The sequence below is a fragment of the Chiloscyllium punctatum genome, chromosome 15 (genome assembly GCF_047496795.1).
Source record: "Chiloscyllium punctatum isolate Juve2018m chromosome 15, sChiPun1.3, whole genome shotgun sequence".
NCBI classification, from domain to species: Eukaryota; Metazoa; Chordata; class Chondrichthyes; order Orectolobiformes; family Hemiscylliidae; genus Chiloscyllium; species Chiloscyllium punctatum.
The window spans coordinates 93,238,467-93,256,173 of NC_092753.1; the positions used below are offsets into that span (position 1 = coordinate 93,238,467).

General features: G+C 44.5%; 1 protein-coding gene across 3 annotated transcripts in view; it reads left to right on the forward strand.

Moving 5' to 3' along the window:
- c15h21orf91 (chromosome 15 C21orf91 homolog) overlaps positions 1-17,303 on the forward strand; it is a 46,980-nt gene extending 29,677 nt beyond the window's left edge. For all 3 annotated transcript variants that reach the window (XM_072585750.1, XM_072585748.1, XM_072585749.1), the window contains 3 exons: positions 7,332-7,874; positions 10,874-10,936; positions 13,460-17,303. In XM_072585750.1, the coding sequence (XP_072441851.1) occupies positions 7,332-7,874; positions 10,874-10,936; positions 13,460-13,626 (773 nt within the window). In that variant the 3' untranslated portion in view covers positions 13,627-17,303. The remainder of the gene's footprint in view (positions 1-7,331; positions 7,875-10,873; positions 10,937-13,459) is intronic.
- The last annotated feature ends 404 nt before the right edge of the window (positions 17,304-17,707 follow it).

Here is a 17,707-nt window from a genome sequence, read left to right on the forward strand (position 1 = left end):
GGTTCTGTCCACGCACCAGTTCAGGTGGATGTAAAGACCCAACCACATTAGACAAGATCTCTGGCTCCTATTTCTCCAACAACAACAGTCCAAACAGATTAGTACTTCATTCAGATTTGATTGTGGGATCTTGCTGCACATTTGGCTTTGTCCACATTGGCTACTTAATGGTAACTGCTCTTCTAAAAATAATTGATTAATTGTAAAGCTTTTTGTTGGACCCTTGAGGCTACAATATAGTCCAAATGTTGTTTTATTTTTCCCTTTGCCCCTACAATCACATTAAGTCCTATTTTTAATGAGGGCTATTTTAATTACATAGATCAGGTACCCCCATAATGATATAGCAGAGGGACTCTGTGTTAGTGCGTTAGACTTCTAGTTTTGGGAGCTGCTCTTTGCTTGTACTTAGGAAAATAATGTGACATCATATGGGGACTAAAGCACAAAGAAAAACATGACAATGTGACTTGAGGTTATTCAAAATCTTTTAAATATCAATGCTGCATTTTGCTTTGATCTGCAGGAAAAATTCTTGACACCAGAAGTTTATGCCCCCAACCCCCAGAGGTGAAAGTCTACAAGCATGATGTCCATGGGGGACCCCTGTCTTTATAATAGAGGTTTTCAAGGGCAGTGTTATTTTTCTCTAACAGCCTAAACTTTCCCCTAAAGTAGGACCTGGCGTCTCAACAAGGCTCTTCTGAAACTAGCAGGATGTTCACAAGGCTTGGCAAACTGTTTCTGACTCCCTTGGCTTTGCCCATTTCACACATTGGGAATCTGAGTGAGGAGTGGGTAGCAAGTGCAGCTTGAGAGGAGGAAGCTGATTATACACTTCATGCTGTGCTTTCGAACCCTTGCCACAATCTTCTTATAAAGAGATTTTGTTTCTTTGTTATCTCCTCAGTCACATGCACCCCCCCCCCCCCCCGCCCCCCCTCCCCGACACCACCCTATCACTGACTGACTGATTTGCTGCAAGCCTCTGATGAAGTGGTCTAAAAATAGCCTGACTGGTTATCTGCTAGCGCAGTGTTCACGTGTCCTGCTGCCAGTTAAGCCACGGTTCCCAGAATATGAAAAGTAGTATCTTCTTGTGACAAGTGCAGGAACGTCTGGTGGTGCAGTTACAAATTCTTTCCTTCCTACTTTGCCTCCATCTATAAACTGAGTGTGGTTGGCAGTGGTCTGTGTTGGGAGCTCCCAGCCAGAAAGCATAGTGAAGGCAAATAGTCTCATTATGTTTACATTATACTCCAATATGCATTTCATTTAGAACCTATAAGGCTTAAAAATATGAGAAGTGGTTCAAAAGGAGACTGTATGGTTTAGCTGTGGTCAGCACAGATATGGCTGGCTGAATCACCTTTTACTATATTTTACTGCGGTTAGACCATAGATAGAAAACTGCATGTTGTTCTCATCCCCATGCTATCAGAAATGTGTGAAGGCACTGGAGAGGATGTTAACTGAAACGTTCCATCCTAGGCATGAGAAGAGACTGGATAGGCTGAGTTTGTTTCCTTCAGAGCAGAAGAGGCTGAGGGGAGATCTGATTGAGGTACACAAAATTATGAGGGGCACGGACTAGAACGAGATTCCTTTCCTCATGGCTGATGCGTCCAGAACTAGAGGGCATAATTTTTGAGGTGAGGTGCAAATAGTTTACAGAAGATCTGGGGGGAAAATAAATTTTACCAAAATTATGTTAGTAATATGGAATGTATTGCTTAAGAGGACAGTGGAGGTAGGTACTCTTGCAACATTGAAGCAGCAGCTGGATGAGCACTTTAATTGCCATGGCATGGCAGGCTGCAGGCCAAGCACAGGTAAATGGGATTAGTGTAGTTTGGTGTTTGTTGGTCAGCATAGACTTGATGAGCTGAAGGGTCTGTTTCTATGCTGTATGACTCTGACGCTTTGTGTTTATGAATCATTCAATGCTTAACCAGCCAAATGTTCAACAGCTATCCACTGGTCAATGAAATATAGCACTCATAAAGCCTTTCATTTCACCACACCTGCACCTCTTGAAGTGTAGTCGTCATTTAATACAGTAAACTCTGTGACCAGTTTTGCACAGCAAACTCCCATGATCATCAATTTGCTCATTACCAAATATAATGAGTTCAAGTTATTTTGGTTTGCATGATAAGTATCAGTCAGGACATGAGAAGTCCCTCTGCTCTTTATCAGAGTGCTGTCATGAGACCTTTTATGTCTATTTTTGAAAAAGTAACTGGGGTCTCAGTTTAACATCTAATTATTAAAAATAACATTCCTGACCACAGCACTGTCTGTTTGTAATAATGGTGGAAGGTGTGATTTCATTTGAAATGTGATTGTTTCAAAATTGTGCTTTGTTGCAAACTAGTAACTTTGAATTAGTTCCATGAGATACTGCGTCAGAACATAGTCACAAACACAGAGCCCAATGGAAGCAATAAGTATTAATAGTCAAATTCTCTTTTCTATTCTCTCCTTCCACCCCCACCATTCTCTCTTCTCACTCCTTCCTGTTCCCTCTTTCTCCCTCTACTCTGCTATACCCAGCCAACCTCCACCAACCTTCTCCCACTCTCCTCCCCCCCTCTTGTCAACCTGTGATGTAATTTCCTTAACGATATATCTGTTGCCAGGTTTTGAGGATATGGTGACGATAATGACAGATGTTTCCTGGTTTTATTGCATTACTGTTTTATACTGCATTATTGTTTTGTTTTTGCACTTTTTAAAAAAAATCTAAAACTAATTTCCCAGTGTAGGCTGATTTTTCTTAAATACCTGTTGTTATAAAGAAGAGGTGGGAACTGAGCAGAGAGAACTGTTTGGACGTGAAAAAGTGGATTAATTGTTATGACATTTTCACTAGCTCAGTGACAAGTTATTAAAATTTATTTCATAGCATGTCTTTGAGCCCCAGAGACTGCCCAAGGAAACAATTTTCAAGTGGACTGCTTTGTCCTGGATGGTATTGAGCTGCTTGTCTTTCTAGGAGAAAGTGAGGACTGCAGATGCTGGAGGTCAGAGTCAAGAGTGTGGTACTGGAAAAGCACAGCAGGTCAGGCAACATCAGAGGAGCAGGAGAATCAACATTTCTGGCATAAGCCCCTCACCAGTAATGAGGTTTGTGAGCTGGGGGAGCTGAGAGATAAATGAGAGGGGGTGGGTTTGGGGGCAGGGTAGCTGGGAATGCAATAGGTCGATGAAAATGAGGAAGAAGGTGATAGGTCAGAAAGGAGGGTGGAGCGGAGAGATGGGAAAGACTATGTGGGAGGGGGAATTGTGGTGTTTGAAGGAGAAGGCCATCTGGGATTTACTAAGGTGGAATTAGTCATCCTGGGAACAGATGTGGTGAAGGCAGAGGAATTAGGAGTAAGGGATGGTGTTTTTACAGGAGGTACGGTGGGAGGAGGTGTAGTCCAGGTAGCTGTGGGAGTCATAGGGCTGGTGTAGATATCCATGGTTAGTCCGTCACCAGAGGTGGAGATGGAGAGATCCAGGAAGAGGAGGGAGGTGACCGAGATGGTCTAGGTGAATTTGAGATTGGGTGAAAGGTATTGGTGAAGTTGATGAACTGTTCAACCTCTTCATGGGAGCAAGAGGTGGCGCCGATACTGTCATCGATTCTCCTGCTCCTTGGATGCTGCCTGACCTGCTGCGCTTTTCTAGCACCACGCTCTTGACTGCTTGATTTCTAACCTATCTTGGGGTGAGGGCATCTGTTGGCCATCTGTGATTGCCCATTGAGGGTAATTAACAATCAACAAGAAGTGCTGTGGATCATAACGGGTCAGGCAGCATCCTTGGAGAGAAAGCAAGCTCACGTTTCGAGTCTCACTGACTCTGCTTCAAAGCTTCATTTGCTCCAGAGAAGTGCTATGGGTCTGGGGTCACATGGATGGCAGGATTGATTCCCTAAAAGGAATTGGTTAACCTGGGTTTTCAAGTTTTGTGGTCCGCCATTACTGAAACAATCTGCATTTGCCAGATGTATTGATGTATTGGAATTTGAAACCATGCCCTGGGAGCATAGCCTGCCTTTCCAGTCCAGCAATATTACAACGCTGCTACCATCTCCCCTCTCATTGGCCAGACGACTGATGCAGGTTATGTCCCTAGCCTCTGCCGAATTAGCTCATCAGGTTACCCTGGAAGAGTGAAACTGCTGTCACAATGCAGTCACATTCCTGGGTTAATGAGCTGAATGTTCTGGCTGACTTTCACTGGATAGTGATCAGAAGTCAATATGTATGAGCATGGGGCTAAAAATAGGACGAGACTCAGCTGTTTTTTTTATTATTAATCTTATCTTTTCAATAACCTAGTTCCAGGAATATGCTTGCTAATCCAACCCGTCTAGACGCACACACCACTGTTGTGTAAGTGTGAGACAGCTGGTGCCTTGGAAAAGGAGTTAATCGTACAGCTTTTAATCAAAGCCAAATACCTCTCAGTACAGAAAAATCAAGAGCCACTCAGTAGATCAATGCAAAGTCACAAATCCTGCATTTTAGTTCCCTCCAGGTGACTGACTTGACCCCTTTCCCTTCTCTCCTCTTCCCCCACCTTTTTCCCCCCACCTCCCTGTCCTGCCTCAGTTGACTGTGTGCCAATAGGTTGCACACTGGTACGGTCTCATCTTGGTGCTGAGCTCTGTGAAATTCAGCTGCTCTTGATGAAACTGTAGATGTGGCAACTTGTATGAGCAAACTTGCTGCAACCTGCAGAGAGATGTGGTGTCACACAGGAAGGGTGGTGGGGGAGGAGTGCAGACGATTGCTCTTTCCTTTGTTTTGAACCAGCAGCAGGACTATCTGCTGAAAACAGCACATAAATAATCATGGCAGAACTCAGAGGTTATGCCCATCACAAAACCCTGTAAAAGACTGAAGTCCCTTTCTTCAGAAAATAACTTGCTCGAGATTTGGGAGGGTGGAGAGAACACTTATTTTTTCCTTTTTTTTTGGAGAGACTAAAACTTGGAGAGTTTAGCATATAAAATAGTAATAAATCAGAAGATTAATTCCAGGGATTTCCAAAGAGTTGGTAGGAATTTGCAACTCACTATCAGAGTGGTAAAGGTGAATGACGTAGATGAATTTCAGCATAAGCCAATTGAGCGAGTACCAAAGAAAGCAATCAGAAAGGTGCCAAGAAGGCAAGGCAACCAATTTGGAGGAGGTTCATGTGGACCATACTTCTTGTCGTGGGTCATTTGAGTCAAAGGGGCTGGACTGCTGTACATTAGTTGCATTTTCACATCAAACTCCTTCCTCCTGTTTGACTCACGTTTCTAACAGTGCCGAACTCTTAATGGGTACAAACTTCAGTGGCTGTCACCCAACGCATTTCCTCTGGCCGCATGGAACATTCAGTCTTTACGCCTTTTAAGCTAATTGCATTAACTAGTACACCAGAGTGGCACCTTGACGTTCTTTTCACATTTTAACACAAATCATGTTACAATCTCGTTGCATGGATGGTCCTGCAACTTCAACTGGTGGTAGATTGCAGGAACCCAGGAGGAGTTTGTGTCTGGGCACTGCAGTGTGATTGTGATAATGCACAAAACTGGTCATCTGCTGTATGGGGATCTGATTAGATGCCTCACTGTGGTGCCATCTGCTAAGATGCATGTCTTGGGCAATGCATAATAGAATTATGTTGGCGCTATCCCCTGCTGATTCTAAGCTTTGCATGTGTTGTCCTAGTTTTTCAGGACATACATTTATATTAATGGTCAGAAAAGCTTCCGATCGCCTTTTGCTCTCAATTTGGTTAATACTCGCAGGGTGCTTCAGAACATCTCCATGATACCCTCACCAATCAACTCCACCCCATGGCTGAACTTGAACTCCCCCTCCCAATCTGCCGAGGACATGCAGGTTCTAGGCCTTCTCCGTTGCCACTCGCTCACCACCCAACACCTGGAGGAAGAATGCCTTGTCTTCCGCCCTAGCACCCTCCAACCCCAGGGCATCAATGTGGATTTCACCAGTTTCCTCATTTCCCATCCCCCACCTTACCCCAGTTCCAACCTTCCAGCTCAGCACCGTCCTCATGATCCATCCCATCTGTCCATCTTCCTTCTCACCTATCTGTTCCACCCTCCTTTTTGACCTATATCCTTTAGCCTCCAGTCACCTATTTCACTCTCAGCTACCTTCTCTTCTCTTCCCCATTTTCCCCCCCCCCCCCCCCCACTCCCATTTATCTCTGCACCCCCAAGGCTCCCAGCCTCACTTCTTTTGCCCAAAATGTCAATTTTCCTGCTCCTTGGTTGCTGCCCGACCTGCAATGCACTCTCAGCTAATAATATGGAAAGTTCAGTCATCTTCTGAAGTTTGCCTTTTACTTGATTGCGTTCATCTTTGTGCGCTTCAACTTGCTGCTGGTGTAGTGCTGCGTTGTTGGTCACCTGTTTTCTCATGGGTCTGGCGTGACCTTTGGGAGCAGATGTCTTGCGCATTTCAGACCAAACTCTATGCTCTACAGTTATCAAGGAAAGCTGAACAGCTTTGGGTAGACAGGACAACTGGCTCCCACCCGTCTTCCTCAGCTCCCTGTCCCTCACCTTTCTCCTCTATCATGCTCCTCCTCGCCTTTCTGTCCTGCTCACCCCCTCCCTAGCCTTCCCTCTCCTGTCACTATCATTCCTCATCCTTCCGTCCTGTCATCCTGCTGTCTGGATCAGCAGTAGCTCTTTGATCTGCCTCTGGTCTAAGCAACGAAACCTCTTTCTGAAATCCCTCTTCCTGGATAAAACTGACCTTCATCAAATTTGTTGGTCACTTGTCATAATATTTCTGTCGTGAACATGACGTCAAGCTTTGACCAAAAACACACATGTAAGAAACCTCAATTTTGTTCTTGAAAGCACTCCTAAATCATAGGGTCCCAACAGTGTGCAAGCAGGCATTTTGCCTGTCATGTCCACACTGACCCTCTGAAGAGCATCTCATCCAGACCCACCCTCTTACCTTATCCCTGTAACCTCGCATTTCCCATTGCTAATCCACCTAGCCTGCACATCTTTGGTTTCCTGCCAATGTCCAGAGAACTCGGAGGAAACCCACGCAGATAGAGAACATGTGCAAACTCCACACAGAGTTACCAGAGGGTGAAATTGAACCCAGATCCCTGTCACCGTAAGGCAGCAGCACTAACCACTGAGCCACAGCGATTGTTCAAAACACCATATGAATTGAGATTATTGCTGCCACCTTAGGGCTGGGAGTGTGACTGATAACTGACTCCATAGCCAAGTGAATACTGTTTGGAGGACTGGTGCAAATGTGTTTTTTTTTGGTCCTTTTGTCTTTCAGGGGTGGCCAGGGAGAATCTCCTCCACACTGAATCAGTGCGTGGTCACAGAGAGTGCTTCGAGAAGTATCACCTCATTGCCAACCAGGACCTCCCACAGCCGAGAGTCTTGAAGAGCACCTACAAGGATGTGAAGGAGATCCTGAGCAGGAAGATCCACCGCATTATTCAGTACGCACAAAACCAGCACACTCACTCTGACCTGCGGGAGTGCAGGCAGGGCCAGGTCAAGGGTCATGACCCCCAGCCGAGCGCACTCAGGACACACTTCCCCCAGGTGAACGGCCTGCAGTTACCCCGGTACTCCCCACGCTGGCTGGACGGGAGCTCGCCGGGATATTCCAAGTGCGGGCAGGGGATTCTGGAGCAGGATGGGCCGGCAGACTTCCGGCTGGGGATGCTGGGGGTGGCTGTTGACAGGTTTCCAGGTGTGGACGTTGGCTGGTCATCTGAGGAGCAGGGGCGAGGGGCAGAATCTCAGCTCTCAATGGGAAGCCGTGGCAGAGTGGAGTCCAGATGTCATCGCCACTACACCCAAGAGGAGTGTAAGTAGCAGGGTTGGGCGGGAGGAGGAAGATTCACTGATCACAGACCCATTGACACCATTCTTAAAACAATCTCATTGATAACCATTGAAGTATCTGGGTATGGCACTCTGTCCCTGAATGGACCTGAACCAAAGGTAAACTATAAATGTCAGGAGAAACATTCTGGTGCCTGCCATTAATGACAAACTGAGCTGGACTCGCCATATCAACACATTAGCCTCTGACCTGCTCTTGTAGCCACACATAACTCCCCTCCTGGTTCCCTAAAGCCTGTTCACCATCTACAAGGCACAAGTCAGGAGTATGATGGAATACTCCCCCCAAGGAGTGTAGCTCCAGCAACACTCAAGAAGTGTGACACCATCCAAGACCAAGCAGCTCACTTGATTGACACCACATCTACTTCCTCCATCGATGCTCAGTAGCACCAGTGTGTACAGTGCAGAAGTTCACCAAATATCCTCAGACAGTACCTTCTAAACGTGCAACCACTGCCATCGGAAAGGACAAGCACAGCAGATACATTGGAACACCAGCAGTTACAAATTCCCTCCAACCCATTTCTTATCCTGACTTGGAAGTCTAGCATCTTTCTCACTACTGACGTCAGACTCACTGGTCCATAATCCATAGTTTTCTCTCTACTTCCCTTAAATTGTGGGGTTACATTAGCTACCCTCCAACCTGTAGAAATTATTCCAAAGTCTAAAGAATGTTAGAAGTTAATCACCAATGCTTCCACTATTTCTAGGGTCACTTCTTTAAGTACTTAAGGGTGTTCTGTTCATAAAAAACAAGAGAAATCCAACACAGCCAATTACCACCCCACCAGTCTACTCTCGATCATCAGTAAGTGATGGAAGGGTCATCAACAATGCTATCACTCCGCACCTGCTCAGCAATAACCTGCTCAGTGACACCCAGTTTGAGTTCTACCAGGGCCACTCGGTTCCTGAGCTCATTACAGCCTGGTTCAAAAGAACTAAATTCCAGAGGTGAGGTAAGAGTGATAGCCCTTGATATCAAGGCTGCATTTAACTGAGTGTGGCATCAAGGAGCCCCAGCAAAACTGGAATCAGTGGGTATTGAGGGAAAACTCTCCAATGATTGGAGTTATACCTGACACATGAGCTGATGGTCGTGGTTGTTGGAGGTCAGTCATCTGAGCTCCAGAGCATTTCTGCAGGATTTCCTCAGGGAAGTGTCCTCTGTCCAACCATCTTCAGCTGCTTCATCAATGACCTTCCCTCCATCATAGGGTCCGAAATGGAGATGTTCTCTGTGTAATGTTCAACACCATTCGCGACACCTCAGACACTGAAGCAGTCCATGTCCAAATGCAACAAGAACTGGACAATATCCAGACTTGGGCTGCCAAGTGACGTATAACATTCACACCACACAAATGCCAGGCTATGACCATCACCAATAAGAGACAATCTAACCACCATCCCATGACATTCAATGGTGTGACCATTACTAAATCCCCTGCTATCAGCATCCTGGAAGTTACCATTGATCAGAAACTCAACTGGACTTTCCACATAAACGCAGTGATGATAAGAGCAAGTCCGAGGCTAGGAATATTGCAGCAAATAACTCGCCTGCTGACTCCCACTATATGCAAGGCACAAGTCAGGAGTGTGATGGAATGCTCCTCAATTGCCTGGATGAGTGCAGCTCCAACAATGCTTAAGAAGTTTGACACCGTCCAGGACAAAGCAGCCTGTTTGTTTGGCACCACATCCATTGACACTCAACAGCAGTAGTGTGTACCATCTAGATGGCGCACTACAGAAATTCACTAAAGATCCTAAGACAGCACCTTCCAAACCCATGACCACTTCTATCTAGAAGGATGTGGAAACACCACCACCTGCAAGTTCCCCTCCAAGCCATTCACAATCCTGACTTAGAAATATACCGGTGTTCATTCACTGTTGCTGGGTCAAAATCCTAAAATTCCCTTCCTAAGGCATTGTGTATCAATCTACAGCAGTTGGACTGCAGCAGTTCGAGAAGGCACCTCCCCACCACCACCTCAAGGGCAACTAGGGACTGGCAATAAATACTGGCCCAGCCAGCAATGCCCATATCCCACAAAATGAATCCATTTTTAAAAATGTAGATTATCAGGCCCTGGGGATTTATCAGCCTTCAATTCATCCAACACCATTTGTCTACTAATGCAGATTTGCCTTAGTTCCTCCCTCAGTAAACCCAGTGTTCTCTATCATTTCTGGTACATTGCTTCTGTCCTCACAAGTAAGAACATGAATACAGTATTAAATTGGTTTGTTAGCCATTTCTTTGTTCCCCATTGTAATTTGTTGCACTTCTGCCTACGTTAGTTTTCACCCATCTTTACCAATAAAACTTTTACACTCCGTTCTTAAGTTTACTGCAAGCTTACTCTCTCATTCTATCTTCCCCTTCTTAATCAACTCCTTGGTTCTCCTTTGGTGACTTTCAAACTATTCCCTATCCTCAAGTCTATTGTTTTTTTTTCTTGTCCATTTGTATACCTGCTTTTTTTTTCGCATCTAATACTATCTCTAACTTCCTGCATAAGCCATGATTTGGCCACTGTTCTCTCTCGCGCCAGACAGGAAGAAGTCATTTTTGCAATTCACCCATTCACTCAATGAACAGGCAATGGCCAACCTTCACTGTCATTCATTCTCGTAACATTTCCCAATCCACACAGGCAATTCATACCTTTGCAGCTTCCCTCATTAAGATTCAGGACCCTAGATTCAGAGTCAACTATCTCACCCTCTATCTTGTTGAAGAATTCTAAAACATTATTGTCACTCATCCCCCAGGAGTTTCTCATGAATACATTTACCAATGTTCCTTTCTCATTGCATAGTACCCATGCCTGTCTTGTTTACTGTACAGACTACAGGGAATTACAAACCGAGAAGGTTCTCTGTGTTGCGTTTGCTTACACCAATGCCCAAAATAGCTCTAACGCTGTTTGATATTTCTTTCAGTGAGTGCTATGTCGGTGGATGATCTGGTGCCATTGAATGAACAACTCCTCAAACAAATCAAAGGTACGCAATCCCATCTGCATGGAGTGGGAAGCAGTCAAAACTTTAAATTAACATGACGCGGTTCTTTACAGAAAACACACCTAAAACTTTGGATTTTTTTTTTGTTTTGTATAAGTTCTTTTTCCGTCCCAGTTTAGCCAATCCTGTAAATGTGGGAGATGCTGCAACCAGTTCATGCACAACAGACACCCGGGAACATCAAACTCATCATTGACAGATAATGTGTTTGATTGCGGGATTGATAGTGGTCAGGAATCTCGCTCCTCTTTGTTCAGTATAGTGCCACAACATTCTTTTTATATCCATCTGTGACTGCAGATGTAGCCTCAGTTTAACGTCAGATAATTAAAACCAGCGTTGCGTATGATTCAAATGGATAATTTGAAGAGATTCTGACATGCTTATGCTTTTTCTTAGTTTACCTGTTGGAGCCCATACCTTTGTGGTATAACTGCCCAAGTACACAGATGCAGAGTCAACTTAAAACTTAATATCGAAAGAAATTAATTAAGGGACACTTTAGGGGATTTCTCCTCCCGTTCCTCCTGTTTCACTTTCTCCTGTCTGCATCTTCACCCTGCTCTCTCGAGGAAAGATGGTGACTTACCCAAAGTGTCCTGATGGATATTTATCTCTGACAGCGTAAGGACTGTCTCTGATACAATGAGTCAATGCCTTGTAAGGAGTCCTGGACAGCATAGAATGAGCTGAAAATGTGTTGCTGGAAAAGCGCAGCAGGTCAGGCAGCATCCAAGGAGCAGGAGAATCGACGTTTTGGGCATAAGCCCTTCTTCAGGAATTAATCAGTCCTGAAGAAGGGCTTATGCCCAAAACGTCGATTCTCCTGCTCCTTGGATGCTGCCTGACCTGCTGCGCTTTTCCAGCAACACATTTTCAGCTCTGATCTCCAGCATCTGCAGTCCTCACTTTCTCCCAGCATAGAATGAAGCCAGTCTTTCCACCTTACCTATGCTAGCTCCTTAAAAGAGCTTTCTAATTAGTCCTCCTGCCCAATATTCCTCATAGCCCTATAAATTTTCTATATTGAAGCATTTTTTCCAATTTTTAAAAAATTATATTTGAAATTGCCTCTGCCACCTTTTTAAGAGGCTGTTCCAGATTATGGTAAAGAAGAAAAGGAATTGCTCTCTCCCACTTTCTTTTTAACCAATTGCCTTGGTTACCAATTATCTTCAATCCTTACCTTGATCCTACTGCCGTCCTGTGGTTAAAATATCTCCATTTTGAACATCTCTGATAAACTGCCCCATAATCTACTCGGCTCCAGGGAGGAGAATCCCAATGTCTCCAATCTCTTCCCCCTTAACTTTTATTTAATTCCTTCACGGGGAATGGGAATTGCTGGCGAGGTCACCATTTATTGGCAGTTAAGAGTCAAGCGTATTGCTGAGAGTCTGGAGTCACATGGTCAGACTGGGTGAGGATGGCAGATTTCCTTTCCTAAAGGATATTAGTGAACCAGATGAGTGTTTCCTAACCAATGGATAATGGTCTTCAGGGTCATCAATAGAGTCCTAACTTCAGATTTTTATTGAACTCAAATTCACAATCTGCTACGGCAGCATTTGAATCCAGGTCCCCTGAACTGTACCTGGGTCTCTGGAATAATAGACTAGTGGTATTGTCACTAGGCTATTGCCTCCCCTGAGCTGATGTCCCTCATACCCAGAACCCCTCTTCGCAATCACTTCTGCAGCCTCTGCAAGGCATTGACACCCCTTCCCGAAGTGTGGTATAATGACACAGTGGTAACAACAATGGATGAGTAATCCAGAGCCACAGGGATATGGGTTCAAATCTGAGAACAAGGGTTCAAATCCCACTGTGGCAGACTGTGAAGAAGATATGAAATTGAAAACTAACCCAAAGCCAGTCAGTTGATGTAAGAATGTATCTGGTTCACCAATATCCTTTAGATCTGGCCTGAATGTGGCTGCAGGTACTACAGCAATGTGGATGACATTTAAATAAGTGCATTAGTAAAAATAGAAAATCAACGTATAGAAAGAGGCCATTCGGCCTATTGAGTCTGCACCTATCCTATGAAGAGCATCCCACCCAGACCCCAACCCCCTGCAACCACACCCCTACAATCCTGCATTTGCAAGGACCACCCCTACAATCCTGCATTTGCAAGGGCCAACCCACCTAGCCTGCACATTACTGGACACTGAGATAATTTAGCATGGCCAATTCACCTGACCTGTACATCTTTGAACTGTGGGAGGAAACCGGAGCACCCGGAGGAAACCCATGCAGACACGGGAGAATGTATAAACTCCATGCACAGGATGGAATCAAACCCAGGTCCTTGGTGCTGTGAGGCAACAATGCTAACCACTGAGCCACCCCAAAAACTAACACAAAATATCACACCCAGAATTGGAGGCATTACTTCAGCTGAAACTGATTCAAGCATTTTAGTTGTCTTTTTAGGAGAAGATAGAACATTCTCTTCTCTTGTACTTAAAACCAACTTGATTTTTTTTTGTCGTCTTCAAGTGGTCTTTGAGGATCTTGCACAGGAATTAGAGAAGAAGGACTCTCTCTCCTCCGAGCTCCATGTACGCTACATCGCCATTGAGCAGCTGTTCAAGAACAGGGAGAAGCTGCCCTGGCTGCGAGTGGGACAAGGAGGAATCAAGCCCAATGTTCCCCTTGATCACTGACTCACAGCTAACAGATCAGAAATCAGCTTTACATCAAATGGGCCTCCCAGCAGTGTCAAGTTGGACTCTACTGTGGGGAGGTGTTTTGTATGTTGTTTTACATTTATATTTGCAAAAGGTAAAAAAAAAAATAATTTATTTTACGTACTGGTTTAGGTCAATTTCTAGGCAACGTTTTTTTTTCAAAAATACTTTTCTTTTTCTTAACCCTGTGTGACTGACCAAACCTTTTTATTATGGAATCTCCAACTGAGTTTGTTAGTTGCTACCAAGTGTAATTTGGGGAATTGTGCATTGAAGACGACGGGGGGGGGGGGGTTTTACTGGGCTGTAAGGATAAGCTGAATGTAGGCGACTTAGCTCTGAATTTACTCTCTAGTCACGGATGGGCTGGAGAGCTTTCCAAGGTTCCACCGCTCAGTACCAACACTGTTTGCGAGTTCACTTTTGGTCATTACACACACTTCTCCTCCCCACCCCTCTACTTGTTTGCCGGCAGACCTAGCAGCAACAAGTCTGTACAGGGCTGTGACGCCCTCAGTATGTCGTTGTTTCAGCCTGAAATTCCCTGGAGGCCACAGCAATTGAGACATTTATCCTGATAGGCATTTAACTTTGGTTTGTGACATCCTACCTTAGTGTATGAAAGCAATGCTGGAATCCATTATTTCAGCCTCACTGGCACTCCACTTTGTGTTTGTCTCTGTGAGATCTATTATTCTAATCATTCACAAAACGGGCAAGTTACATTTTCTGGTGCATTCAACTGTATGCCCATACTCCACATATATGGTGTAAAGCTGAGGTTACAACGAAGGATTCTCCTTTTCAGTTTCTCCCAAAATTGGCGATGTAAAAACTTTTCACTTTACTCATTGAGTACATGAAACAATAAAGCCTATTCTGTCGTGACCCACAGGTTAAGCCATTACCAGCTGTGTGTGTCTCATTCTCTGAGACAGCAACACAATGGCCTGGTATGACTATGGCAATTGTACCTTAACTTACTCGCAGACCGGAGACCAAGGTTCAGAGCTAAGCCGCTTGCACACAGCGAGATCTAACTAATGTACGCAAAATGAATGGAACAATATGTGAAATTGTGGTTGAGTCCTATGGAGGGCACCAGACTCCGTGCTCTGAAGCCGCACAGGGAAATTCTCCCCAGTTCCCTCTGTTACCGGGTCTGGCTCAGGCACCCTGACTTTGAGTTATGTTATCATTTCTGGCAGTGCTTCTAGCCTATCAACTTGGCTCTTTCTTTGATAAAGCCACATACCAAAAGCCATTCCTGGCATTTTGAACCCACAGCGTGGGGAACCAGAACGTTCAGATCTGAAGGTTTAGATTTATTTTTAAGGAAAGGAAGACCCTCCCGTCATCCTTCAAATTCTTCACAGCTCACGGTGTGTCTTTTTGATGTCCAGAAATTCTCGGGACAAGCAGTGCAGTGAGTCTTCTCCTTGGATGCCCGGACAGTTTCGAGGTATAGCTCCGTTATTTTTTTGGAGGTTGTTTTTCTTTAATCACCTCAAATAGATTGGGTCAAAGTAGGGTTAGTGAGTGACTCTGACAGAAGGTGATGTGATACCGAGGGATGCATGAGTGTGCACTCCCTGTCTGCTGTGACGTGGAAGGGAGAATTTCGCTGATCTTTAACTCTTTTGTTTATATGGTGCTCTCTGGTTTTACACCAGAGTTACTGTGGTTGCAGTGAAATGTTTAAGCCCTTCTGTCCTCTTCAAGCAGCGATAATAAAAGGAGCTACTGATTAGCAGAGTGATCCTGTTCCTACAGCCATACATGTGTGATATCAATCACCTATTGCCCAACAACACGAGAATAAGATGCACTGATCAAATAGTTACAGCATGGAAGAGGGCTATTTGGCCCATCATATCAGTGCTGGTTCTAGAGAAATTCTTTCATGGTAATGGCAATGCCAATATTTGTCGTCTAGCCCCACTTGCCCTTGAAGGGAATTTTAAGATCTGGAGTTGTAAGTAGGCCAGACTGGGTAAGGATTTCCTTCTCTGCTGGCTATTAGTGAACAAGAGGGTTTTTACTGCAATAAATGGGATTACAATAAATGTTTGATAATTAATGTGGACATGATGGGCTGAAGGACCATGCTACAAAACTCTGACTCTGATAGTTTAATGGTCATTGTTACTGAGACTAGTTTCCAATTCTGGATTTCCTTCTCTCTGTCCTCTCCTCCCTCCCACCCCCTACCACCAATGCCCCCAAAGAAAGTCACCATTTTCTAGAATCACTGCCTGTTTCACACTTCAATGTATATTTTATTTGTGACGTTAGGTAAAGTACTTGAGTAGTAACCCTGCCCAGTGTTTGAGTGGGTGGAAAGGAGGATGACGTAAATACTGTTTGTAAGGGTGTACTGCAGAGAAGCTCCACAATCTGAAGATGAGTGAAATACTGCGGATTCTGGGAATCTGAAATTAAACCTGGAAAGTTATCGAAATTCGAGCAAGTCTGGTAGCACCTGTGGAAGAGGGAAGTGGAGTGTTATTGACATATTAATTGCTCTTTCCTGGAAATGTGTGTGTGTGTGAAAGCAGCCTGCTGTGCTCAGCATTTTCCAATTTCAGTCTGTATTTTGTAAAGTGATTTTTGGTCTGAACCTGCAGCATTGATGTATTTTTTTTAATTGTCTTTGGAGGTAGAGGTTTTGTATTTTTGTATTGTACGCAAGGTCAGGTGTGTTCAGAGGTTTGAAAATACAAGATTTTTTTTGTAAACTGCAGCACTGGAGTGTGTCTGGAACACATTGGTAAATTCAGTGACTGTGGTGTGTGAGCTGCCATTTTGGATTGGGGTAGTTGTGCCTTCATCAGCTCACACTGTGCAAGGACACAAGGCTGTTTCAGGGACTATCCAAACCCAGCAGTCTGTACACTTCTAGTGTCTTTATTCAGTGTTCACCCAGATCCCACATTTACTGTGGGTTTCCTCAGGATTTTCATTCCCTCTGACTTTTCATTGGTCTGAATATTCACTCTTGTTTTGTTTTGAAGCATTCTGTGTTGACTTGTCATGTTGACTTTTTTTTTTGTTTTTTTGATTTTTGGATAATGCCCCGGGTTGGTACTGAACCTCCCAAGTGGCAATATCCCAGCTTCAGTCCCACGTTCTCAGCCACAGATGGGTTGGTCACTTGGGTTCAATTAAACAAAAACGTGTACTCGGCTCTTTTTGACACATTTGTGCTGTCTGGAATACAGAGCAGCCATATGAATGTGTGAAGTGTGGGTATTTTTGTGTCCATCCCATTATCCTGACCTGTCTCCTCCTTTTTTGAGAATGTTCCACCTTCCAAGTCTTCGGGAAAAATAGAGAGGTTTTCCCAGAAGCCCCACAGGAATTCCTAATAGGGTGTGCTGCACACATATGTGAACCACTGCTATTTTCTCCAGTTTTAGGTCAGGATATCACTGGGGCGGTGGAGGGGGGAAATGCTGACATGTGTTGACTAGATTCTGCTTTAGTTTAAGATACTTGTGTTGTCTGTACTGCAGACCTCCTGTGGTTGCTCCCCTGCTGTTGGGGAGGACGTAGCAAATACATTTCCTCAGTCTTGCAACTCTTTTTACACATGTGCTGTATAAATTAAAACTCTACTGGAAAATAGAATTTAAATAAATAATATTTTCTTATCCTGCCTCTTTGTTGTTTCTTTTTAAATATGGGAAGAATCTTCCATATTTAATGGAGATTTCTTTTCCCTCAACAGACAGTTCTGTGTGTGTCTGTCCCACCATTCTGTCAACGGTGGGATTTGGTGGATGCATGGTGATGTTTGTTTGGTCAATGAGATGTGTGTTATAGTGGAGAGGTTTTTAAAAACTTGTAGCTTACGTTTCCAGTGTGGCAACTGACTGTAAGCTGTGCAAGAGACCAGATGTGGACAAATGGCAGTGATCATAGAATCCCTGCAGTGTGGAAACAGGCCATTTGGCCCAACAAGTTCACACTAACTCTCCAGAGGCTAACCCACCCAGACCCAAGGCTGGAGTTGAATCCATGTCCCTGACGCTGTGAGGCAACAGTGCTAACCACT